General features: G+C 53.4%; 2 protein-coding genes across 8 annotated transcripts in view; both read left to right on the top strand.

Annotated features, from left to right (window-relative positions):
* The window catches only part of Whrn (whirlin), an 88,055-nt gene extending 76,016 nt beyond the window's left edge, over window positions 1-12,039 (top strand). For 3 of the 7 annotated variants that reach the window (XM_026781924.1, XM_005352606.2, XM_026781926.1), the window contains 5 exons: window positions 7,493-7,564; window positions 8,359-8,893; window positions 10,383-10,564; window positions 10,918-11,040; window positions 11,356-12,039. In XM_026781924.1, the coding sequence (XP_026637725.1) occupies window positions 7,493-7,564; window positions 8,359-8,893; window positions 10,383-10,564; window positions 10,918-11,040; window positions 11,356-11,538 (1,095 nt within the window). In that variant the 3' untranslated portion in view covers window positions 11,539-12,039. Of the gene's footprint in view, window positions 1-7,492; window positions 7,565-8,358; window positions 8,894-10,382; window positions 10,565-10,917; window positions 11,041-11,355 lie in introns of those variants that run through there. The other 4 variants (XM_026781925.1, XM_005352608.2, XM_026781927.1 and 1 more) reach the window with 2 other exon arrangements.
* Window positions 12,040-23,935: 11,896 nt separating this feature from the next.
* Akna (AT-hook transcription factor) overlaps window positions 23,936-25,067 on the top strand; it is a 39,215-nt gene continuing 38,083 nt past the window's right edge. Inside the window, exon 1 of the mRNA XM_026781996.1 lies at window positions 23,936-24,094. The gene's annotated coding sequence lies outside the window, so the exon portion shown is untranslated. The remainder of the gene's footprint in view (window positions 24,095-25,067) is intronic.

A 25,067-nucleotide genomic window follows, 5' to 3' on the forward strand; every position in this document is an offset into this window, starting at 1 on the left:
ATTGGGGCATGAGAGAGAGCCACGCCCACATCTGGGGAGTGGGGCAGTTCAGAGAACAGGAGCAGCGTGTGCAAAGGCCCTGAGATTGGGGCATGCCTCCTGCCTCATAAACTGTCTAGGACGCCAGTGGAGCAGGATCAGGGTGAGTCCAGCAGGTCAAGCCACGTGCTGAAGCCTGTGAACAAGCCGAGGCCCTGATCTGGGATTTCCAATTATTGAGACTAGGCAAGGGATGCACAGACACATTCCCAGGGAATAGTGAGGGCTCTGACGAGGTGGTGCAGTCAGTTGCTAAGAGACATGGTAATGGGTTGATAAAGTGCCAGCTCTTCCTGCCTCAGACTCTGCACACACAGGTCACCTGGGGTGAGGGGCAGGGGACAACACCTCTTTATTCTAGCACCACTTAACCCTCCAGTGCTGTGTGCCTTTGGGGACGCCCTTCTCTAATCTTGCTTTAGTCCCCTCACGTCTGAGACCATGGCTGACCTCCATGGCTCCGTGGATTCTAAGCACCCTTTCTGTGAAGTGGTGCTGTCTTAGGGTTTATTATTCTGAAGAGACACTATGACCACTGTGACTCTTACTTAATTAGGGCTGGCTTACAGGTCAGAGGCTCAGTTCATTATCATCATGGAGGAAGCATGGTGGCACGCGGGCAGAAATGGTACTGGAGAGGGAGCTGAGAGTTCTGTCTGGATCAGCAGGCAGCAGGAAGAGAGAGTGACACTGGGCCTGGCTTGAGCATCTGAACTCTCAAAGCCACCCCCATCTTCTTCCAACAAGGGCACACCTCCTAATAGTGTCTCTCCCTATGAGTCCCAGGGGCCATTTCATTCAAACCACCACAGGTGCTAGAGAGTATTCAGGGGGGTATGTCAGGGGATGGTGACAGTGTCCCCCAACTCTGCAGGGCTATAGCAGAGGGAGAAAGATATGGAAGAGAAGTTACCCCCAGTCAGTAAGGCAGAGCTGCAAACAGTAGAACCGGTAGAAGACAGCCAGACCCATTTCCCTTTCCCACAGACCTTGAATACACTACATCCTCAGGAACACCAGTCTTGTTCTGAGTCCTGAGTGAGCTGACTTCCCCAGTCGCAGGGAGAGTAGCTGGGGACAAGCAGGGACTGCATCACCATCACAAGCCCACAAGATGGCATCGGCAACCGCCCACAGGACTGGCTTCCAATATTTGTCCGTATCTCAGGGAATTTGCCCGTATCTCAGGGAAAAGCACCTTGTCTTGGCGCCTTGCTGCCAGTGACCCAGAGGACCAGGCATCCCGGTTCGGTTTCCACAGAACCCAGATTCCCTGGGTCACATGGTAGAGGTTACACATGGTCCACTGTGCAGCAACATCTGCTCAGAGCAGAAGCCATCAATCAAGTAAACCCCCACCCCACCGCACTATAGACAAATGACATCCTCCTTCAGTTTGTCTGCCACTCAACCTGGAGCTTTTTCACCAGCCTCTAAACAGCATCACGTTCCCTAAAGAAATCACCGGCCTGCAGCATGAGCAGACAAATGCCTGCAAGCGTCTGCGCATCTTCAGTGTGAGCACCATTGCCCCGGCCGTAAATCCTACCAACTGGGCATAAGCTTTCTGGTCCTGTTTCCACATCTGTGCACTGGATTGGAAACACCTGTATCTTTGGGTTGTCCAGGGAAACTAGGTGGATGTGTGTTGGAAGCATGTAAGGGTGGACAGAAAAAGGCTAGAAGTCAGGGCCTCTGTTGCTCACTTATACCAACTGCACAGAATCTGACTATCACCCCGGATGTTTCTGCCAGGATTGAAATACCTTCACTGTGTCTGGAGTAGAGCCCTGGAGCTTCCAAGGTTGTTGGGATGGTACCCCACCCTTGAGGCCACACTTTCTTCATAACACAAGGAGGCAAAAAGAGGCTCCCAGCATTGCTGCGTCAGTTCCTGAGCCTCCCTCTTTACAGCATATTGAAGAAGGGAGACTCAAAACTCACTGGAGTGAGTGACATCTTCTTGTCATTCAGAGAGGGACAAGGAGCAGAGGGTGGGTCTGCTCCCTCCTTTGACTTGGGACTGATTGTTAGGTTTCAAGACTCCTCTGTTCAGAAGATCCTTTATGCCTTCCCTCACCTGTCCAGCCTGCCCTTGCCCTGCAATGTTTATTGAGTTAAGCCCTCCCTCCTATCCACCTGCTCACCTGGAACTCACAAGTCCAGTGGAGGAAGGAGATTTTGGCAAAGGAACCTACATAAGGAGTGGGACCGTAGCTCATATTCCTAGCATGAGCCAGGCCCTGGGATCCATCTGGAGTACCGTAGGTAAACAAGTTAATTCAGTGCCTGAGGGTCCATGAGAGGTTGATCCAGGCATGATGGCTGGGACACCGCAGAGACAGTCAAACCAAGATCCTGAGTTTGGCACCAGTCAGGCACCAAATGAGGCAAGACAGTTTAGGAACTTTGACTTCAGCTGTGGCATATGTGAAGAGTAGTGTTGGGGGTGATGGGATGTGGGACAAAAGCCACCTGAGTGTGCAGAGGGCCAGGGAAGCGGTGGGCTGACATGCCTTGATCTTCCATGCTGTGACAAATTACCTGCCTTAATGTAAGAGAAGGAGGCTTATTTTGGCTCTAGAGAGTTCAGCCCCACGCCTGTGCACAGAGCATCATAGCGACCAGAACAGATAAAGGGGAAGCTGATCACATGTTGGAGGAGGGGGCATGAAACAGAAGGGAGAATAGAAAGAAGCTAAGGCAAAATGCAGCTTCACAGACACACCCCCCCAGTGACGCAACATCCTCCGACTAGGCCCTACTTCCTTTTTTCACCATGTCCCAATTTTGTCATTATTTTGACTACATCAAAGAATGAATCTACTGATTAAGTCAGAGCCCTCAGGGTCCTATCCCCTTCCCAAAGCTCATCAGCGAGCCACGGAGTCCTCACTAGGCTGTGGGAGACATTTCATATTCAGACGATTAACAGTGCCCAATGCCAGGGAACGGACCACCCCAGCATAATCCCAGGACGTCCCTCCTCTGAGAAGAGCATCACTTCATTCTAACAGTCTCACACAGCCCAGCACCCCAGAACCATCCCGTCACCAGGGCAGAATGGTCCCCTCCATCTCAGCAGCATTCGGTCACAGCCAAGCCTTTACAGAGTACCTGCCTCACTGTGTGAGGACTAGGGTGCTGGGAGCAAGTCCATGAGCTCAGCTCCTCTGGACATAGCAGCTCTGTTGTCTCAAGAGAGCCGACAAATGGGAAGCTGGGCAGTGTGCTGGCTTGCGAAGAGTCCTTCGCTATTTGAGCCGCAAGCCTCTGGAGACTGGCTCCTGTCCTAGAGTAGCAGCTTCAACTGTTGAGTAGTAACAGAGTGCTCAATTGTTTGACAGTATGCCCTTCTCAAACCATGGGGGCACAATGGCGGTGGTGCTGCCGGCTCTCTCCTGGTGAGGTGGGGCCCCGGGTCAGTAAGCCTGTGGTTGTGAGGACAGCACAGGACTGGGAGATGCTGTAGACAGCTGAGTGACAGCAAAGATCCCTGGGATCCCTGGTGATGGTGGCTACCTTCACTCCTGTTGGAAGAAGGTTCCGAGCCAGGCTGCCTGTCCCTGTCTTCCCTCTCCAGAGACCTGATTCCCCTTCAACATTTGCCCTAAGGGCTCCTCCTGACCTGGCTTTTGTGGGTCGTGCTTTATTTCCGCTGTGTGCCATCCTTTTCCCAGAACAAATGAGGGAAGTGCAGGGCCAGGTGTCACCTCAGCAGAAGGATGCACGGTCTGGCTAGCAACATCCCAGCTGGGCTGCACTCTGACTCCACCTCCATGCCCTGTACTCAGAGGCAAATGGAGAGCCCTTTGCTCTCATGTTCTGCCTGTGAGGGAACAGGACTGTTCTCACAGATTCCCAGCCGACTTTGAAGATGGAATCACTGTCCCAAGCAATGCCAGGACTTCCGCCTCCCCAAATCATTTCACCATCCTTCACCTTTCCTGGGGAAAACTCTTTTCATACCAGCTCTGGTTTTGCTGCCACCTTGCTTTTTTTCTCTGTGGCTGAACTGACTTTCCCCAACCCTCCCCACCTTTGAAACCTCTCCCTACCTACCCCCTTATTTATACTCTTCCCTCATGCAGAAATCAAATGCTGCCCCTATACACAGACTCACGCACGTACACACACACACACACACACACACACACACACACACGGCCTTCTGGAAGCCTTTGAAATTCAGTGCCTCAGTTTCTCCTTATACAGAGTGGACAGTGGTTCATCCAGTGCCAGACCTTAGATACATTTTGTGGTGGGGGAGGGGACGGAGGGAGTGGCCTGACACAGGAGAAACAGGCTGGGAGAACAAAGAGCTGAAAATAGCACCTTTATGTAAGCAAGGAGCAGGAGGCAGAAACTGGGATGACTTGGGGAGGGTGATACGGTGTGGGGAGGAGCATTACTTTGCTGAGGTGGCGTTGGTGATACCCAAAGCGAGCATTGCCCGTTCTCGGTACCTGGGTGGAAGTCAGGACAAGGATAGATCCTGGTCACTCATTTCACGTTTCCACTTTCCCATCTCCATTTGTTCCAAGGCAGATATGTGAGAATCTGGACCTTGCTGTACCCAGTCAGATATACAGGAGGGACTGTCCTGCACCCCAAAAGCCTTGTGGAGGTTGGAGACTGAGACAGTGGGGAGGAACTTAAAGAACTCTAGACTTGGATGGGTGGTTTTGGACCTTTCTGAGCCTCAGGCTGGGCTGTAGAACAGAGGGGATTCTCACGCATCAGCCGTTCGGGTGTGGAGAAAGCCGCAGGCAGCTGGCATTGGGATGCAGTATCCAGGACACCCGGGCATACCCTGTGGCCTCGGACCTCAGGGGTGGTCTGTGAAGAGGACCCAGCATCCTGTCCACTGCTTCTTCATCACCGACCTTTGCAAACACATGTCCTCTGTCGCCCCGGAACACCCGCAGCTTCTGAGGAAGCAGTCGACATCCAGGAGGCTCCACATGAGGGCCTTCCTTTACCGTTATGCCTGCCTCTGTCCCAACCATCAGTACTGGCCCCCTCCTCAACTCCCAGCATGCTCAGCCCCTGCCCCGGCAGCTAAAACAAGCAATCCATTCACTCTCAGACTCGTCCATTTATTTAGACCCAGCAGCCACGGTTCTGAGCATGGAAGGCGCAGTGGCCTGAGTCTTGCCCTAGTTTATACCCAGAAGAAAGAGGAGATAATACAGGCGCATGTGACCTGTGTGTAGAATAGTGGGCTAGGTCAGGATAGATGAGCAGTGCTATCTCTGGTGCCCATGGCGATGGCTGGCCTGCGAGTCCTCAGTGATGAGAACCACAGGCAAGGTGGAAGTGAATCAGAATGGTGCATGTGGCAGACAGCTGGGGCAGCTGTGCTTGCTGTTAGACCAGAGAAACAGCAAGAAAGAGCCAGGTCGTGTAGCCAACAGTGAGTCTGGGGGGCTTGGAATGTCTCCCAAGTGACATGTGGAAGCTCCTCCGGGGCCTTGCTTGGGCGGGGCATGTACGTGGGTTCTTTTCTGAGGACTGGCTGCTGAGTGGGGAGCAGAGATGAGTGAGAGAAGAGGAAAATGGGCAAGGGGAGGGGTGGCTTGCTCAGGTAGACCCCATGCTGGAGGTGACCCGGGAGCCATCAGAGCGTATCTTAGCCCGGCTAAGAAATTGGCTGGAAGAACAAGCCGCGCTGCCTGCAGTGCTCCCTCTTGGCAGAAGGGATGAGCAAATGGAATCTTCATGGAAAGCAAACTTGACCTCATACCGGACAACCCACTGCCCCCAGGCGACCAAGAGCTGGCAGGAAATACTCAGGCATTTTCTGTGTTATTCCGCATTTATGCACACACTATTCCCAGTGTCTGATACATGGCTTCCTGCTTACAGAGGCAGTGTCCATCCCTGACCCATCTAGAAAGCCTTGCTTTGTCTCTCTCCCTCAGTGTACCATGTGCTGATAGCCATGTGATGCCCTCCGAGGTCATCCTCCCCCTGCCCGGCTAACAACACACACACACACACACACATCCAGTCAGGGTGCTGCCTCTCCTTCAGTCCTAGCTGCTGGCCCAGAGCCTGGGGATTATTCATTCTTTATTAATGGGTCACTGGAGATTTCAGCCAGGTCTAGGTGCCTGCATCAGCCAGCATTGTCCATGGAAGCAACCTACAGGATTGCTCTAGAACACAGGAGGATTCATGAGGGCGATACTCGGGAGACCTTGGCAGCTGGGAAGCCCCAAGACTTCCGTCTGCAGGCTGGAGGCCCCAGACCTCTGTTTTCTCCAGCTCAGCTTGAGAAGCAGTAGTCCTGCTGCGCAAGGGCAGGTGAAGGTCTTGGCGAGACTCAGCACTGGACTGCTCTTGCCTGGACCTGGGCTCAGCCATTACATTACAAAAGGAAAAGTAGAGAGGGAATCCCTTGAAGTCACTCTTCCTCCACTGTGGCGTTCCTCTGGGGCTGTGGTGGACTGTGCCTGCACAGCAGAGATAATGTTTGTGGCTGATTTCTTCCTGGAACATCCCCACAGGCACGGAGAACTAACACCTACTAGCTGTTTATGCATCCCCTAATCTAGCCAAGGGAACACAGGTCCAGTCTCGTTGATAGTCTGGAGGGAGAAGGAGATGATGGCCTCTTGAAGCTCCCCATTCCCCACTTCCGGAGAACCCAGCTCAGAAGCACACACTTTGCTGGCCCAGAGAAAGCCTTTGGCGTCATGAAGTCACTTAAGGGAGTGTGGACTAGGGATGGAGTGAGGCTCTGCAAACACGGCCCAGGGCTAAGAGATCATACTGGGTGGTTCACAACGGCTGTAACTCCAGCTCTAGCGAATTTGACTCCTCTCTAGGTCTGAACATGCACACCACACTCAGACAGAGACAGACAGATGTGTGCACGCACACAGTGTGGAGTAAGGAGGAGATGAAATCCACTTTTGCATTACTCTTTCCTTACACACACCTCTGTGCCTGTTGTGTGCCCCGCCCCCCAGCATTCTGTCTGCCACTGGATGAAGGTACTAAACCTGTTGAGCACAACACTTACTGTTCAAGTCTCAGACAGCATCTCCAGGTAGTTCAAGGGAGGTCTGAAAATGATCAGGAGGTCACAAAGAACTGACTTCACAGTTTAGAATGTAGCTTAGTTGATGAGAGTGCTATTTTGTTGTATGGAAAGACCTGATTCAATCCCAGCATCATGTTCACCAGTTCACAGTCTTCCTAGGATACACAGCAAGTTTAAAATGAGGCATGGACTCCATTGCATCCTGCCTGACAAATATTAATAAAGAAAACTTCACTTCAAAGTGACTAATAGAAAAAGTCATGGCATTGCTTTGAATGGGGTCTGCCGGGGTAACCTCAGCCATCGGAAGGGGTCACAAGACCATAGGTTCTGTGGACCAGAAAACAGGTGGACTCTCCTCCCGGCTCTTGCCTGCTCAGCTTGTCTCTTGTCCATTTCCAGAACACGTTAGACCTGGAGGGAAACGGCGAGACCACCCAAGGCAACGTTAACACCCTGCCGGACGTGTCTGTGGTAAGACCTGCTTGATTATACTCCCAGCTTTGCTCAAGGACTCCTGGGCTCTCCTGAGGATAGCCACAGAAAGAGGACACAGGCTTGGTGGGAGGGTAGAGTCTCTGCCCGACAACCCAGCTGGTTGCCTGAATTCTAGTCCCACCTCCCTATTGCCTATGTAGCCCTTCTTTAACATAGAGATGAAATCGCTGCACCTCACTCATAGCTGGGGCCAGAGTGAGTTGGGTGACTTAGTCAAAGCATTGAGACAGTGTCTACAAGGCTGTCAGAGCTTTGCAAGTGTGGACGCTGACCTAAGGAAAGGGGTTGGGAGCACTGCATCTCAGGCACCTTGTCAGCACATGCTACACTCTGCTGCCCTCGTCCCTGCTAACCTGCTGGTGGGTGCACTGTGCTCAGAGAGGCACCTCACCCTGTCCCCAGGTGCCTCCACCCTTCCTCCCACCTCCACTTGCCAAGATCATTCGTGCAATGGAAATGTTTGTTTTGTGTCACCATCTTCTTCCTCCTGCCTCTAATTAAGTCTTGTCACTCGTGATGAGCCCATGCTGACGCCAAGAACTTCAATTCCCAGAGGAACCAAGTGGGTCCCCAGAGGCGCCTGCCAAGATCCTGGCACTCCTCAGCTGCTGAGACATAGGGAGCAGTTTTCCACCGAGCGATGCATTATTCAGCGGAGCGTGGCCAGGAGCTGAGGCACAGGGCCCTAGTCCTTGCGTGTCCAGCACGCTCGCTGTTCCTGTCTGGCCACCATGGGCTCTGACTTCTACTCCTGTTGGGTCTTTTGGCAGGACGATGTCAAACCCCCCTCAGAAGATCTGCCTGGCATCAAGCCACCTCCTCCCCCACCACCATTGGCTCAAGATCACGACCACCGACTTGACCAAACACGGAAGCCAGGAAGGGAGGACCCTACACCTCTGTCTTCTGCTGGCCACTCAGGCACTGTCTTCTCAGCACCACAGAATCGAAGCCCACCACTGGGCCCTGCACCCACCCCAGGGGCCCCCTCAGCACAGGACTCTCCCTCCTCGCCCATTTATGCTTCCGTCTCCCATGCCAACCCCAGGTCTAGGAAGCCGCTGGACACCCACCTGGCCCTGGTTAACCAGCATCCCATCGGCCCCTTCCCTCGGGTCCAGTCCCCACCACACCTGAAGAGCCCGCCTGCAGAGACCCAAGGGGCCGGGGCCTGCCTTCCGTCACCATCGCCCTCTGATCACCCTGCCCCTGTGGGCGCAAACCAGCACTTTGTCTTGGTGGAGGTGCACCGTCCCGATAGCGAGCCTGACGTGAATGAAGTCCGGGCTCTGCCCCAGACACGCAGTGAGTATGGCTGCCCAGCTCTGTGGTGACTGGTAGGGCCAGGTGCTGCAGAAGGGTCTGCCCGCCTGAGGTCTGGCTCAAGGCCAGCATGAAGATGGCCTGAAGCCAAGACTTGGGTTTGAATCCCACTTCTGCCACTGACCAGTCATTTGCTGCAAATTACCCTGACTGAGTGAGTGACACCTTCCCCTGGTAATATGGAGTAGGTACAGGCCATGCTGTCAGGTCACTGGGTGGGGTTTATGTGAGGGTGGAGTTAAGGGTCTCCTACCCCTTCTCCTGGCGTCCATTTCACAGCCTCCTCTGGAAGACTGTGCCCCTGACCAGTCTGGCAGAAAGAAGGTGTGACAGTCCCGTCACTGGGCCTCTAGATGGTGTGGAGAAGTCAGTCCTGCACAGGGCCAGTCTAGGACCCCTGTTTTCTAAGGGATGCCAGTGAGGGAGGATGTGGAGGAAGTCCTGGCTGGCTGTAGAGCAGTTAGCTAGGTTCTGCTGCCATCTTGTGGTTGAAGTGTTAAACGATGCCCACTAGGGAGCCTAGGAAAAGGGCAGGCAGGGGCAGGGCAGAGCAGGCCTGGAGCACAGATGGACAGTGCGTCCCTGCCCTGAGGAACAACTGGCAAGCACACCTCTGTAGATATACTGGGCAGGGGATGGTGGAAGCTAGTAATGACTAAAGGCCTTGCTTGCATTTAGCTCCTGCAGCCCTGTGCCAGCATTCTGTTAATCTCCATTTCCCAGGGGAAGCTTGAGATGCAGTAGGCAGATGCACGGCAGAACCAGGCCGTGCGAGCAGGCTGCCCTTCAGTGCTTTTCCTGGTCTTTGTGATGACCCTAGGTGGGTATCACTCTCCAGGGTTAGGACAAGGGCAGTGCACCCAGGCTTGCACAGCGACTCTTGGGGATTCAGACCAAACACACCAGGATTTACAGTGCACATTCTTAAGCAAGAGTCTCCAGCTCAGGGTCCAGTGACATACACAGAATGAAGCAGCTTAATTGGTTAGAGAACGGGATATGTTTGGGTACCACTCAGTTCACACCAGGGTGGTCACAGGAGGCGAGGTAAGGACAAGGTGGAAGGCCCTCCATGTTTTTGTTGTGTAACTATAAGCTTTTTAAAAAACTCCTAATTTAAATATTTATCATTAAAAATCGACATTGTGTGAATTTAAACAGCAAAGCAACAGCCCACTTCTGTGAGCAGGGCTGGCCCATTAGCCTCTGTTTTCATCTGTATGCCGATGCCGATGGTTGGGGTCTGGGCAGAAGTCCTAGATGTAGTGGCCATCAGGCCTGGCCCTGCTGGCAGAGCAGGTGGTCAGGAGATGGGATTGGTTTCAGGGATTATCCCCTACTCTCCATCCCTTGTATCCCTTCATCTTTCCCTTTATCTTTGTATGGTGAGTTTCCATAGATACCACCCCCAGCCCCACCACTTTCCCCACTGTCCCTCCGTGACTGTTTCTGTCCCCTTGTCTATCCCCAGCAGCCTCCACTCTCTCTCAGCTCTCAGACAGTGGGCAGACTCTAAGTGAGGACAGTGGTGTGGATGCTGGGGAGACAGAGGCCAGCACCTCAGGCCGAGGCAGACAGACAGCATCCACTAGGAGCAAGAGTGTCAAGGAACTGCCCCGGACGGAGAGGACCACAGAGGGTGCCAATAAACCTGTGAGTGGGGGAGTACACACAGGATTCTGGTGGAGGATGGTTCTGGGAATCAGGAGATGCTTAGCGTGTGATCCTTAGGGGGCATTGCTGGAATGATCCAGAAAGGCCATACTGCTAGATTCTGGAGTCCCTCTTTGCCCTGATCCCAGGCAGCAAGAGCTGGCAGCTCTTCTATACTCGAATGTGGCATGGTAGCTCAGGCAGTCTGTGATGTCAGGCCTGGGATTCAAGTCTCTGCTACACCAGCAGTCTGGGCCTTGGACATTCTTAAAGAGCCAAGGACACCAGGTGCTTAGCTTAGTCTGTGTCATATTTGAGGCTCCACCTGTCCGCCACCTTTCTCCCACCTGCAGCCTGGCCTCCTGGAGCCAACATCCACTCTAGTCCGTGTAAGGAAAAGCGCAGCCACACTGGGCATCGCCATTGAGGGTGGTGCCAACACACGCCAGCCTCTGCCCAGGATCGTCACAATTCAGGTATGTCCTCAAGGTGCCCCTGGTGTAGGTCTCCCTGTCTTAAAGAGCTCTTCCTTGGCACCCTTAGAAGAGGTAACCCAGAACCTCAAGACAGAGCCAGTGCCCCTCTGAGCAGGCTAGCAGGAACATGTCCTCCCACCCCCACTCCATCCTGGCCCAGAACTTGGGAAGTTGCCTCCTCTTGCTCTGCAGACCCAAGTTTTGCCAGGACTGTGGGCTCTAAGTTGGTAACATAGCCTCTTATCATAGTGGGCGTTCTTAGTGGGTGTCACAACCAGGTACCCACATGACCCCCACTTGTGTCTCCCTGTGCAGCGAGGAGGTTCTGCCCATAACTGTGGGCAGCTCAAGGTGGGCCACGTGATTCTGGAAGTGAACGGGCTGACACTTCGGGGTAAGGAACACAGAGAGGCGGCCCGCATCATCGCCGAGGCCTTCAAGACCAAGGAGAGAGACTACATCGACTTTCTGGTCACTGAGTTCAACGTGATGCTCTAGGGATGTAGAACAGGGTCACAGGCAGACTCTCCATCTCACCCTGACACATATACCCTGCCTGGTCCCCTGGTCAGACAAGGCAAACAGAGAGTCAGATCAGAATCTGTGTGCCAGAAACACAGTAGGAGCTCAATAAAACTGGTAGGGAAGGAAGGTAGCGCCCCTTTCTCTGGGCTGGATGGGGGTGCTGCCACCCCTAGGCGCCTAGGTCTTGGCTGTGAGGTCACAGGAGAGTTCACAGACTGCTTCCTGCCGGGGGACCTTCAGTGCCACAATGAGCCGCCAGCACGCCTGTTCACACCAGTCGCATCCCCTCCTCCTAGCTCAGTGTCCTTATGGTATTTATTTATCTATTTCCTTTCCTGTGCTTCAGGGGACCCCAAGCCCCAAATTCCCTTTGCACCCCCAGCCTATCCTGGAGGCCTTTCAGGCGACCAACCATGTCAGTGTATTTATATACAGAGCTTATGACTTTAATTTTTCAATAAAGAGATCTGAACAAGGCTGGGTCAAGTGTGATGTGTTGTGCTATTGCCTTGTGCGGCGGTTTAGATTTTCACTGTGGGGAGATGGGAGGGATGGGGCACCTGGATTGTCACGCACTGTCAGCTGAATTAGAAACAGCAGCTTAAGTAGTGTGAAGTTAACATTTTTAAATCAAGGCACACAGGTATGCTCCTGGATAGAGTATGCTGTGTGCAGAATGTTTAAAAACATACCTCGGAGCTGGTCAGTAAAGAAATGGCTATACAACCATGGAAGACATGAGTTCAATTCTCAGAACTAATATAAAAAGCCAGGCATGGTAGCCTACCTACATTTGCAATCCAAACACAGTAATCCTGAGGCTCACTGATCAGCCAGCCTTGCTCCATCAGCGAGCATCAGGTCAATGAGAGACCATGTCTTAACAAGGAATGACTCCTAGAAATATCAGCTGAGGTCTCGGCTTCCACGTGAGAATGCACACATAGGCACAAGCATACACCTGTACCCCCTCGAACACGCTTAGCAATACACTAGTACACACACGCACACGCACGCACACACACACACGAACACGTGAGAATGCACACATAGGCACAAGCATACACCTGAACCCACTTGAACACACTTAGCAATACACTAGTACACACACACACACACACACACGACTGGCTATCTTGTGTACAATCCAGGATGCCAGCTCTGAAACTCAGATTGATAGGCAAGTGACTCATTAAGGGAGGACAAAGAGGACCACAGCACAGGATACTGCCCAGAGGGCACCTTCAGCTTCATCACAGTGTCCTGAGGTGCAGAGAGACTGAAAGCTATTTAGAGAACTATTTCCACTCAGGGCCACAAGGCTACAGCCAGGTGGACTCCTGGGCTCTCCTACTCTCCCTCCTGACAGGGCCCATCTGCTCCAGCATCCAAGGGCAGTGGGGGTTAGAAGCAGCCACAGGGGAGAGGGTCAGCCAGGGAGGTGGCAAAACTTAGCTTGTCCTGGTACCTGAGAACCATTCCAAGAGTCCTTTCCTCTTGTCATAATGATGTCTGGTGGAAGAGGTGTGGCAAGCCCTTCACCAAAAGGTCCAGGGATCTGTCTGAGGTAGGCGGAGGCCATCAGTCCCATGGTCTTGTACACGATCCTGCTCTTGGGCTAGGAGTGAAGTTCACTGGTAAAGTGTTTGTATTGCAAAGCCCCGGGTTCTAAGTCTCTATTAATGATTTAGACTTAGATCTCAGTCCCCTCAAGGGTTCAGCCCCTCTCAGGGTTATGGCTGCTCCTTCCTTTCCCTATGAGGAAATGACCCCTGCCCAACTACAGAGGGCTTTGCCAGGCTCAGGGCTCCTGACATCAGACTTGAGCTCAGCTCCCCAGGAAGTGTGGCTGGTGCTCAGGGTCTCCACCTGTAAGATGTACCAGGCAGATTCAACAGTGATCAGATCCCCACACCTGAAGCCCAGAAATACACAATAAATAGTGACGAGTTCACAGGCCACAGTGGCCTGTGGTGACAGGCACAGGCACAGGGAGGCCCTGCCCATGGGGTCTGTGTGGCCCCACCTCCTCCAGCCCTGGGGCTTGTGGTGTGTTTGGAATGGAGCTTCCAGGATGTCACTGGCTGCTCTTTGACCTGAAGAGCAGACACATTTTCCTGGCCCTAATTTACCAGCTCCCTACTTGGTCCAGCCCCTTGAGGAGAGAGTTCCATGAAAGAGTAGCGCAGGGATTAGTTCCTGGTGCTGTTGCTCCCAGAATTCCTGAGCCTGGCTCTGTTGAAAGGGTCTACTGGTATAGTCCTAAGTGGTTTTTACATTGCAAATTCCAAGAAAATTGCACTCACTGTTTTCTGCAGTACTGGAGACTGAACTCAAGGCAAGACAACACTATGGCTGAGCTATATCCCTGGTTCTTTAGACTTTGTATTTTGAGACAGTCTTTTTTAGCCCAGGCTTGTCTTGAACTTTTAATCCTGCTGCCTCAACCTCTCCAATACCTGCAGCCAGACCCGGTTTCCAGTGTAATTTAAACCTCCAAATTCTTTGGCAATGAACTTAGGAAGATCAAGTTCAGACCCTCAGCAGCCTGAGCCCCAGGACAGACATCCACACTAATGTTTTGGGGGGATTCAGTGTGGTGGGGGCTGGATGAGTCAAATGTCCACCTCAACTATGTTCATCTGTTCCCCGAAATCTTTCTTGTGGAAAAGATGGGGCGTGGGTAGCTCGAGAGTCTCAGAGCCCCTCATCCCTGCTGGGGAACCCTGACCAAGTCTCATCGCCGCTTCTGTTCAGGACCTTTGGAGAGGAAAGTTCGATGTTGCTCCGCTCCAGAGATGTAGTTCATGTTCAAACCAGAATGTTTTCTATTTTGTATTTCTGTCACTTGATAAATGCCATGATCAAAAACTGCTTAGTGGGGAAAAGGACTCCATCTCCCAGGTTACAGTCCACCTAGGGAAGCCATGGCAGTAACTCAAGGCAGGATCCTGAGGCAGGAACCATTCTTACTGGCGTGCTCTGTACCACCAGGCTCACCTTCCTAGGGTGGTGCTGCCCACGGTGGCCTAGACCTCCTACTTGAGTCATTAATTAAGACAGTCTTATACAAACTCGGTCACAGGTCAGTCTGGGTCTAGCAGAGGTTGAGTTTGGGTTCTTATGGTGTGAGCCTGCCCAAAGGAGGGCCTGTAAATTGCCTGCAGCTCATGTGGAAGACAGGGGGTGAGAGGTGAGGTAGCTGGATGTAGGTAGCAAAAAGACAGGTTGTGAGTCTGCACTTCCTCAAGTTCTGCCTGTTTTGCTCCCAGCTAGTGCTGTGGTTGCTGCTGTTGTCTGTGTGGGAGTGTCTGGCAGTAAGGCAATGGGGGAGCCATGTCCATGGGAAGACACGGGCAGTGGGGCCGTTGTTAAATAGACTAATATCCTAGAGTGTCTGGAACCTGTGTCTGTTTGCACACCTCTGCACCCCCAGAAGTGACAGTGTTGAATTCGAAGTTTTGTTATTCTGCATTGGCAAGTAATAAGCAGAACTGGCCCAAGCCAGTCTGACACTCCACATCGCCATTGTTTGGAAGACATCACTTCTCCCTGGTCCCTCTCTAGCTCACATTTCCAGGCCTCCTTTCTGACCTCCGGGCCAGAAGACTGATGGCAACCCCGCCTCCCTCACAGCAGCCCAACAGCACGCAGTGAACACACGATTTATTACTACAGTTATGGAGCGGCAGATCTCCGTCCTCAAACTTGGTGTCTTCTCACCAAACTTCTCACGGTGTCTACGTAGACCCCACAGACATCGTCCCCTTCCTGCCTCAGTTTCCCCTTCTGCGCCATGGCAGGCTCGCACAGGGAGTTGCAGACCAGCAGATCTGAGACTTCGGCCCGGATCTGGATCCGTCCCGCCGACTGCCAAAGTCTGGGTTGGGGCGAAGCATCTCTACGATTGGTGGATCTCTCAGAAGCTCCGCCCCAGGGAGCCTGCCCTCTGCCTTCTCGGGCGCTTTGCGGGCATTATGCAAAGCAGCCGCGCCCCGCCTCGCACGCGGATTGGAGGCCTTTGTCTGCCGCTCAACTCCAGGAAACCAGAGCGCGCAGTAGCAGCTGCTGCAGGTGAGACCCAGAGGGGAGATCCAGGGGACTCGGAGCTCGGCCATCGGGGACTCAGTTTCCCTTTCGGGAGGATGGGGACGGGAGGGAACAGCGCTACCGAACTGGGTCCTGCTGGACCCGCGAAGTTTCGGATCTTTACGTGGGAGCTCCACGCGAGCGAGAGGGAACAGATCTTGGCTCCGGGAATCCGGAGAGCGAGGTCCCGGACCCAGACGCACCCCTGGGACGCCAGGACAACGGGATGCCCTAGTCTCGTCCTGTCGGCCTCAGTCTCCACCTCTGCACAGTGGGGGCGTAGGCTTCTGTCACCCAGCCCAAGCACCTCGGCTACCGGGCAGGGGTCCCTGGGGACAGGGGGTGGTCCTTGGCGGGGCTGCAGGCGGTGTTTGGGCAGGAGGCGTGGCCCTGTTGCTGGGTGACTAGGGAGGTGGGGCGCAGCTGTTCTGAGATTTGTGTGAGACTGGGTCACCAGGCAACAATTCCGCGCCAGGAGCCTCGGAGCTTCGCGCAGTCCCTGGATGTCTAACGCAAGTTTTTTTCCTCTTTATATCTCTTTATATTGTCGGGCGGGAAGTGGGCTGTCTCCACAGTGGGAGGAACCGGGAGGAAGTGTCAAAATGGAGTCAGTCCCCTCTTGACACACTATAAGTGACTGAGGCACAGAGAGGTGGCGCAGCTATCCAAGGGCGCACAGCAGGGAGGCGCGAAGCAGGTCTCTGCCCTGTAGCGGGAGGGAGGCAGAGCCTACTTGCTGTGAAATCTTGGACGAGACCTCTGACGTTCCTTCCCTGGGCTTTACTTGAAAGAAAGAACAGGATGAAGAAAATCAAAAGCCCTTCTGCGTTTGAGAAAATTGGAAAGGAAAGTTGCTGAAAACAAATGCCAGCTATTTTAGAGCCTAGAAGAGAGGCTGAGCCGGCTACAGTGAAAAGAGGCATTGTTTCTGCCTCTGAAACAGAATAAATGGGCTGAATCTGAAGCATAAAGGTTAAGGCTATATACACAGAGACTTCCCGAAGGATTTCCCAGGTTCTTCTGGAGTTGTTGGGGTTGATGCTGGGCCGCGTTGTTGAGGTAATAGAGTAGCTGCGCTGGGTTAATCGGAGGGGTGGGGGGTGAGGGGTGGGGGAGGGATGTAAGTCTGTTTGACCTGCTGATGTGAGGAGCAGTCTGCCGACGTCGCAGGCAGTATTGGTTTGTCCCTTGGCTGTCCCCGTGTTCCACAGGAGGGACAAGTGCCCACGCGGGTATTTCCTCCCAGAGGCCAGCTGGTTTGCATCGAAACCATGTGATCATGGCTCTCTTGAGAGGGGATTTCATCAGCTCCCAGGGCAGGGCTTTCCAGAGGGCCCGGGACTCTACAGACACAGCTAGCTGTTGTGGGAAGGACTTGGAAACTGCGCTGCATTGTGCCAGTCAGTGGCCCCCGTGGGCAGAGCCGTCATTTCAGGGAACCCGCAGACCTCAGGTGGCCTTCTTCCTGTCAGGTCTAGAGGTACAGCAGGAAGTCACTTTCAGACTTTACTTCTGAACACCTCAGTTTACCTCTCTAGAAAATGGGCAGGCAGGGCAATATTCCCTCTAGTACCATCTTCAAGCCCAGGTGGGTGGCATCTTAGAAGTTTTTTTTATTTAGCATTCCCATTTAATTTTAGAGATAAAGAAATTGAAGCTGGAGAAAGAACAGAAAAACAACAATAACTTTATATTAGTGACAATGGCTAGTGCATTGAACACTGCCTCAGGCCAGTGTGCCTGGAATCTCGCTGTAGGTAGAGAGGTGGGGGCGGCTGAAGCTGTCGTCTCCCCAGAGCCCAGCACAGTCCTGCTGTTTCTGTCACTTCATTCCTAGCGCTGCCACTAGGTGGATGTGCTCTCCCTATTTTACAGTCTACTTTTCAGAGAGTTTAAGTCACTCAGCTGAAGTGGCACCGCTCTTAGCTGAGGCTGGAAGGTCTCAGTTTGGGATGTGCAGGTTGCCATGGTTCCCAGCAATCCTCAGCACTGCATTCAGGGACAGCGTGTCGGTGCGGTGCTTACAGGGCGGGAACCAGAGAACGCTGTGTGTCAGAGATTTTGGACACACACATACCAGCTGAGAGTGTAGCTTAGAGGAGAGAAACCTGTGCTGGGCTAGGGTGGTGTGAACCTGAATTCCAAAAGATCAGCCTTTTCACCTTGAAGTGGCCAAGTGTCCTCCCACAGCTTTCTCTGTGCCGGGAAAGAGAAGCCTTGGCCCTTAGAGTCCCCTGGCAGCCTGTGCAGGCTTTGGGGCATTGGAGGGTGACGTGGGCTGTGAGGGAGGAGTGTCCTGGGAAACCTGGAGAAGATGGCTATGGTTAGTGTTACAGGAACACCTTCTGGGATGTTCCTACCCAGGTTCCCTGACTGTGGGGGAGGGTAGCAGAGAGGTCCCAGAACAGAATAGCTAAGGTCTGACTAACCTATAGTCCTGCCCCATGGCCTCCCATTTTAGCCGCTAGTCTCCCATTCATCCCAACTATAACCCCATCTTGGCTCGTCAGCCATATCAGACCCTCCTGCAGGGTCTTTCCTACCCATCTCTAGACCCTTGCCAGCATCTGTCACCTCATAGCCTTTTCTGGCGAGAAGCTGGGATCAAAGTCAGGCAGTATGCCCAGCTGCCAGTCTCCCTGGGGTCCTGGGACTACAGCCAAGGACCAAGAACTTGGGGGAAGGGATGCAAAGTCTAGGAGCCCCTCAAGTAAGGGATGAATCTGTGGGGGAAATACTATGTTTATGAAAGTCCTTAATGCTGTGTGGCTTTGGGCAAGCTGTGCAGCCTTTCCGAGTCTTCCTTGTCTTCCAAATGACCATTTGCTTATAAGGAGCCAATCAGAAAATGTGTGCTATGCCTCAAAATGCTAAGAGTGGCCGAGCCTAGGAGCAGGGTGCCTCCTCTTCATTGTGTTTTCAAATGTTGCACAGTGCCTAGAGACGCAAGAAAGAGAAGCTGCGGGAGCTGCTGGATGTCAGAGGGTCAGGACTGCAAGGAAACTCAGTGCCTGGCCGCTTTGTCAGTGTTGCCATGCAGATAGGAGGCAGGATGGAGGCCCCATGTGTGTCTGCGGTGGTGGGGACAGAGCATGGGCCCTTGTGCCCAGTGCACTGAGCTACACCCTCAGCCGACGGATTGTAAACACCACTCTGTATCCTTCTGAGAATAGCTAAAAACTCTTCCTTTGAGAACAAATACAATTCTGATTTGTTTTTTGTTTGTGAGACAGGGTTTCTCAGTTGTAGCCCTGGCTGTCCTCGAACTCACAGAGACCCCCCTGCCTCTGCCTTGTGAATGCTGCAATTAAATACATGTGTGTTGTAGGGAACGGCAGGGATGCATCCCACCACCTGGCTAGCTTTACACCCAAAATAATTACACGGAAACTGTATTCTTTTAAACACTGCCTGGCCCATTAGTTCCAGCCTCTTATTGGCTAGCTCTTACATATTGATCTAACCCATTTGAGGTGGCTTACCAGGGAAGATCTTAACCTGCGTCTGTCTGGAGTGGGAGAATCATGGTGACTCCTTGACTCAGCTTCTTTCTCCCAGCATTCTGTTCTGTTTACTCCACCCACCTAAGGGTTGGCCTATCAAATGGGCCAAGGCAGTTTCTTTATTAATTAACCAATGAAAGCAACAGATTAGGAAGAAATCACTCCCACATCACATGTGCCACCATTGCCCAGCTGGGAACACACATAATTTAGTTCAGCAGTCCCCTGTTGTTGGCCTCTGGGGTTGCTTTCGCCCTCTTCGCTCACTGTCTGCTTCAGTCACAAAATAACTAAGATTGGCCATCTGGTTCAAACCCAGCCTCTTCACTTATAAAACTGATGAGGTTGGGGGATGAGAACTAAACCCCAGGAAGGCTTTTTACAAGGTGTTTGACACAAAGTAAGTGCTCTGTAGAACCTCGCTGTTGGCAATGCATTCTTGGCATGGTGGACTCTCACATGTTTACTGTGAAAACAGCTTGAGAGATTTGCATCTGTATGGCTGAACACACCCTCCTCATAACCCTTGTCGTTATGAGCTAGGATGGCCTGTTTCTTACCCTCCATAATGGCTAAGGATAAACACAGATTTCCCAGCTGGGTCACTGGCCCCAGAGCTGTTTGGGGAGCCACACTGTAATAGTACCCCTCACACTTGAGAGGACTGGCTCCCCTTTATGTGGGGCCTCTGAAACCCGAAATTCTGCTGATGTTGGGGAAAGTCCTGAAGGAAGATGCCCTGTGGCCACATACTGAGGTTGAGGCCATTGCTCCCAGGATGACACCCTGTGTGAGCTAAGGCACTGAGCCAACACCTGAAGGTGCACACTGCGCCAACACCTGAAGGTGCACACTGCGCCAACACCTGAAGGTGCACACTGCGCCATCCCTCTTTACTTCCGCAGGTGAGTCATCCTGTGCCCTGTCTTACAGAAGAGTAACCTGGGGCTCAGAAAGTCTATTAGCAAGAACTTGCCAAGGTCATCTTCCAAGAATCCTGGAAGTCTTAGCTTGTCTCTGTGATCACACGGCAGCACAGTGGGGCTTCCTGAGTGGGCAAATGGAATGGAGCCCAGGAAGCTCAGTGGACCTCTCATCACCTCAGATATTCTCCTCTCTCTCTCTCTCCTCTCTCCCCTCTCTCTCTCTCTCTCTCTCTCTCTCTCTCTCTCTCTCTCTCTCTCTCTGTCTCTGTCTGTCTGTCTGTCTGTCTCTCTCTCTTCAGCTTCATTTATTTTTGTCACTGTATTTTCTCTGTATGAATGTGTCTCATGTGTGTGTCTGGGCGCTCACATAGGCCAGAAGATGACATTAGATCCCCTGGAACAGGTGGTTGTGAGCCATCCTGCTGGGAACTGAACCCCAGTTCTCTGTGAGAGCAGCAGTACTCTTAACTGCTGAACTGTCTGTCCAACCTCTTGGCAACCATCTTTTGAAGCCCCAGATCCATGGCTCCCTGGTGACCTGGGAGTCAGAGATCCCTAGCCAGGTCCCCATTACTCTTTGATCTGCTGTGGCATCTGCCTCTGCCCATATGCACAATGTTTTTTGACCTGATAGGTCAGCCTCCTGGGCAGCAAGAGAGAATGACCTTCCCAGGGAAGGAGAGCCAGGACCCGGGAGGGTCTGGGATGGAGTGACAGCCCTACTCCTATGGTGGCTGATGCTGATTTCTCAAGAGAATTTAGCTGCTCAGGGCTCTGCTGCACCCCTAGGGCTCCAGGAGGATCAAGGGAGGGCAGGATGGCTAAGCAGTGGCAAGGCCAGGGCAGACAGCAGAAGGCTTGTACTCCAGCGGCTGACGGCCAGGGTATCTTCCTCTGGGCCTCAGAGCCCTCCCCTAAGCAGTGGTTGAACAGTCTCCTTCTATAGCCAGGACTGATGAGAAGGCTAAGGAAGTGCACCAGGGGCCCTGGAGGAAGAGAAGGGCCTTCTTTTGCAGAGGAAGTGTAGCCCGGGCCTTGGGCTCCACCCTGAGCTGCCTGTGCCCAGGCCTTAGAATCTCCACAGGCTGGGTGGGGTGAGCACTAGGCTTGATTGGGAGGAGCCAGGTCCCCATGTTTCTGAGTCTCTACTATGGTCACCAGCTTCGTGGCCTTGGGCAAGTTGTGTGGACTCTAGGGACCTTATGTATTTAGCTGTGAGATGGGCACCTCACACCAGTCTTGATGACTATTAGGGACCTACAGACAGCTTCCTGGGCCACTGGCTAGGTGCAATGGATGATCCAGAATGCATCTGTGGTGTTTCTGTCATGTGTCGACCCATACTGGGTACCGGGAACTTGTAGTATTTCAGGAGCTCCTCCCCAGAAGGTCATGCAGGAGCCAGATCTGCAGGCAGCTCAGAATCAACAGGGAACAGAGGGCGTATCTGTGAGAAGCACCATTATTGTTGAGGAAGCACTCTCTTAGGGGGCATCTTGTGGGGAGCAGTGAGGGCCTGGGGACTGGAACAGGCGAGCGCAGAGGGAGTGAGAGGCTGCAGCAGGGGCCTGGCTGAAGCATCTGTTTGTCCTACTACTGTATACAAATGTCCACAAAAGTTGTATAAGACTGTGTTTGAGAAGATACCGTGAAGCTGTTGGAGGTTGAGGCGTAGGGCTATCCAGGTGAGGAAGATTCTAGAAGATACATAGAAAAGATGAGGCTAGAGTCTGGTCAATTTTGGGAAAAATCAAGAAAATGGGGCTAAGTGGTAGATGAGTTCCTTGACAGAAGGGAGTGGCCAGGTGAGCCACCCAGTCTGGCCTGAGAACCCGGATAAAGGGTGGGCCTCTCTGGGCCAGGAGAATGCTGCTATATGCAAGCTTGGTTTGGCTTTGGCTTTGGTTGAGTAAATCAGGGATGATATTCCATTATGGAATACCATGTGGGCAAGGGCAGGGAAGGGGAGGAGAGGCCCAAGTGGAGGGTGAAGGACAGTAAATTCTAGCCACTGCCTCTGCAAAAGGCGCATGTGTGCAGCAGCAGCCACCTGGTTTTGATGGGTTAATGATGGGGGACGGTGGGCTTGTGAGTGACAGGATGTCAGGGGAGCCCGCCTCCTACATAATGGGCCACATGGTCATCAGAGCAGCAGGGGAGGCTTGACAAGATTTGGCTCTGATTCATAGACCCCTGGGAGCTTCAGGGAGAACCCCACCCAGATGTGGATATGAGGCAGGGACAGGGAGGGAGGAATTGGGGGGTTACTCAGTTGAAGGTGCTTGGTGCTGTCTTAGCCAGACACTGGCAGCTGGCCCTCAGAGACTTCCTTCCTTCCATTCATTCATGAGCCACAAGCCCCTGGAGAAAACCAGAGACTCCCACCTAAGGAGACGGAGGTAGAAACTGTGATGATGGACTAGCTCCTGGGGTCCCCTACATGCCAGGCATACTGTCCCTCACTGAACTGTCAGCAGCCCCTGTGTTTAACCCTGCTTCATGGAAAGGAAAACCATGGCTCAAGGTCACAGAGCTCAGCAGGTGGGGAGGCTGACATTGAATCCCCTGGCCTGTGGACTCTAAGATTCCTTCTCTCCATCACACATGGGTGGCCCCTAGCCTGGCTACTCCCTTGACTTCCCCTGAGGGCTTTTTGGATGTCAGAGGGTTGATCTCACCTCTTTTCTGCTTCCTGACTTGTCTCTCTGGGTCAGCAGGGGCAGAGTGGGGAGCCAGGAGCAAGCTCTGGGAAATCCTGTGACCTCTTCCCTCTACCTGGCTCCTGCCTCCTCTGGGCTGCTCTGATCAGCCTGGATCCTGACGGGCAGTTCCTGTACCTTCTCCCCGGCTCCCGTGCCCTCTGACAGCACACCCTGTTGTTTTCACCCCAGCCGCTCTCACACTTTTGCAGCTGTCTTTCTAGAATATTCCGCCTCAGCCCTGCTTGTGGCTTACTCTTGCCTCTCGGTCCTTCCGGTTCCCCACTCCTGCCCTCCTGAAGGTCCTCACCTCCACAGCTTGCTACTCTCGGGCCCTGTGTCTTCTGCCAGGGCACATCCCACATTTGGGACCCGAAACTGCTGGTACTCGGAACCTACGTGGCTCTGGACGTTCTCAGGCCCAGAATAACGGAAGCATCCTGGGACCAGCCTGCTTCTCGCGCTCTGCCTCAGGCACACCTGAACTCTTACACACTCCCACGCAGAGTGGTGTGTCTGTGCCCTGTCACACACCTTTCCCAGAAGTGAGGGGGTCTGGGGACCCAAGGGGGAACCTACCCCAGGGGACAAGTTTTCCTGTTTCCTGGAAAATTCCACCTCAGTGTATCTGTCTCCACACAGGGACAGCACATGACAGGACAGAAGTTCCAGAGTTCTCCCTGAGATGATGAGACTTGTGTTAGGAGACAGGACAGAGTTGAAGTGGAAGGACATGATGAGCTCCGAGTATGAGTCCCCTTGTTAGATGGGCACCGAGACTTACAAAGTGGGAGCAGAGGCTCTGATAAGATGTCTGAAGAGGACCCATGGGGGCTGCAGGTTTCTCCCCGGGCCCAGCATCCCATGTGACCTTAGCCAAGTGCCTGGCCTTCTCTGGACTTCTGTCTCCTGCCAGTGCATGCGGAGTTGCTGCTGAGGTGGTCCCATGTCCATGGCCTCCGAAGTTTCTGTGAGCTCTTTCGGATCAGTGCAGCCCCACACTGGCCCAGCAAAGGGTTAAGCTCTTGGCGCCAGCTCCGCACAGCAGCCCCCCTCCTTTTCACAAACACTTGTAGGGAATCCGGCTGGGCGCTTCCTGTGAGGAGGAGGCAAGGCCAGGCCTCAGCTGCAGGGGCGGGGAGAAGTGAGGAGCGATGCTTGTCTGTGAGCTGAGGCAGTTCTGGCTGGCAGAGCAGTCTGGAGGCGGTCCAGGGTGCTGTGGAGGCAGGAGACTCTCCAGGTTTGAAACAAAGACCTCGTGGGCAGCTCCCCTGAGCCCAGGCCGACAGGATGGTGGTGTAGTCCGAGTGAGGTAAGGAGCTGAGCCAGGAGGAGGGCCAGGGGGAAGGCCGCCTTCCCACTGGATGGGCCAGTCATAGACTCTGGACACCCCTGGCAGTGAGCCCAGCCCAGCCAGGAAGTTACAGCTGCCACTCCTGTCCAGCTCTGGGAGCCCAGCCCCCTGGCCAGAGTGGACTCCGGGATGCTAGTGTCCAGTTTCAGCTCTGATTTGGTGTCATTGGTGAACTCAGACCAGTGTTGATCCCTCTCTCTGGCCAAGGTGGGCCTATCTCAGGGCCAGTTAGTGCTTGGGTTGCTGAGGGTCCCTGGAGATGTGCGGGAGTGAGGAGCAGGCCAGGAGACAACACACATAATGTTGGGGACAAAATCTAGGTGTTCTGGGGGCCAGGGGATCAGTTTGGACCTAAAGTAGGGCAAGATAAGAGTCAGTACAAGCCTGGCCCCTGTTCTCTTCATCCCTGCCTGCCTGAGTGAGTCAGGGACAGGCTGGGAACATCCACAGTGGGTGTCTCTGCCTCCTACAGTCCAGAGGCCACTCCTAGTGAAAAACTGGCTCATGCCCTGCCCCTGAGCCACACTGGCTTTGGAGCCTTACTGCCTAGTCCTTTAGAAGGGCCCAGGAGTTTGATCTGGAGGTCTCCCGGCCATCCTCTTGCTTCCTATATGTCTCATTGCCTTGGTTTAATAGCCAATCTGAACTTCCGGTTGTGAGGCCTCCTTAGGTGTCTGCCTTAGTTTCCTCCTTGCAGTGAAGTTAAGGTAGAGATGCCCTGGCTGTCCTTGGCATAGGGCTTTTGAGGGCCAAGACTGCTGAAGGCTGTGTAGTGGGCCTTAGTTACAGAGGGGCTGGCCCTCCTGGGGCAGGACATAGCTTCCTCTGCTGCGGGTGACAACGGCCACCGCCTCACTGCCTGCGTGTGGCACTCAACGACCAGGCCCTCAGCTCTCCTTGAAGTTCAACCTGTATTTTCAGCCCCCCCCCC

The sequence above is a fragment of the Microtus ochrogaster genome, chromosome 10, assembly GCF_000317375.1.
Source record: "Microtus ochrogaster isolate Prairie Vole_2 chromosome 10, MicOch1.0, whole genome shotgun sequence".
NCBI classification, from domain to species: domain Eukaryota; kingdom Metazoa; phylum Chordata; class Mammalia; order Rodentia; family Cricetidae; genus Microtus; species Microtus ochrogaster.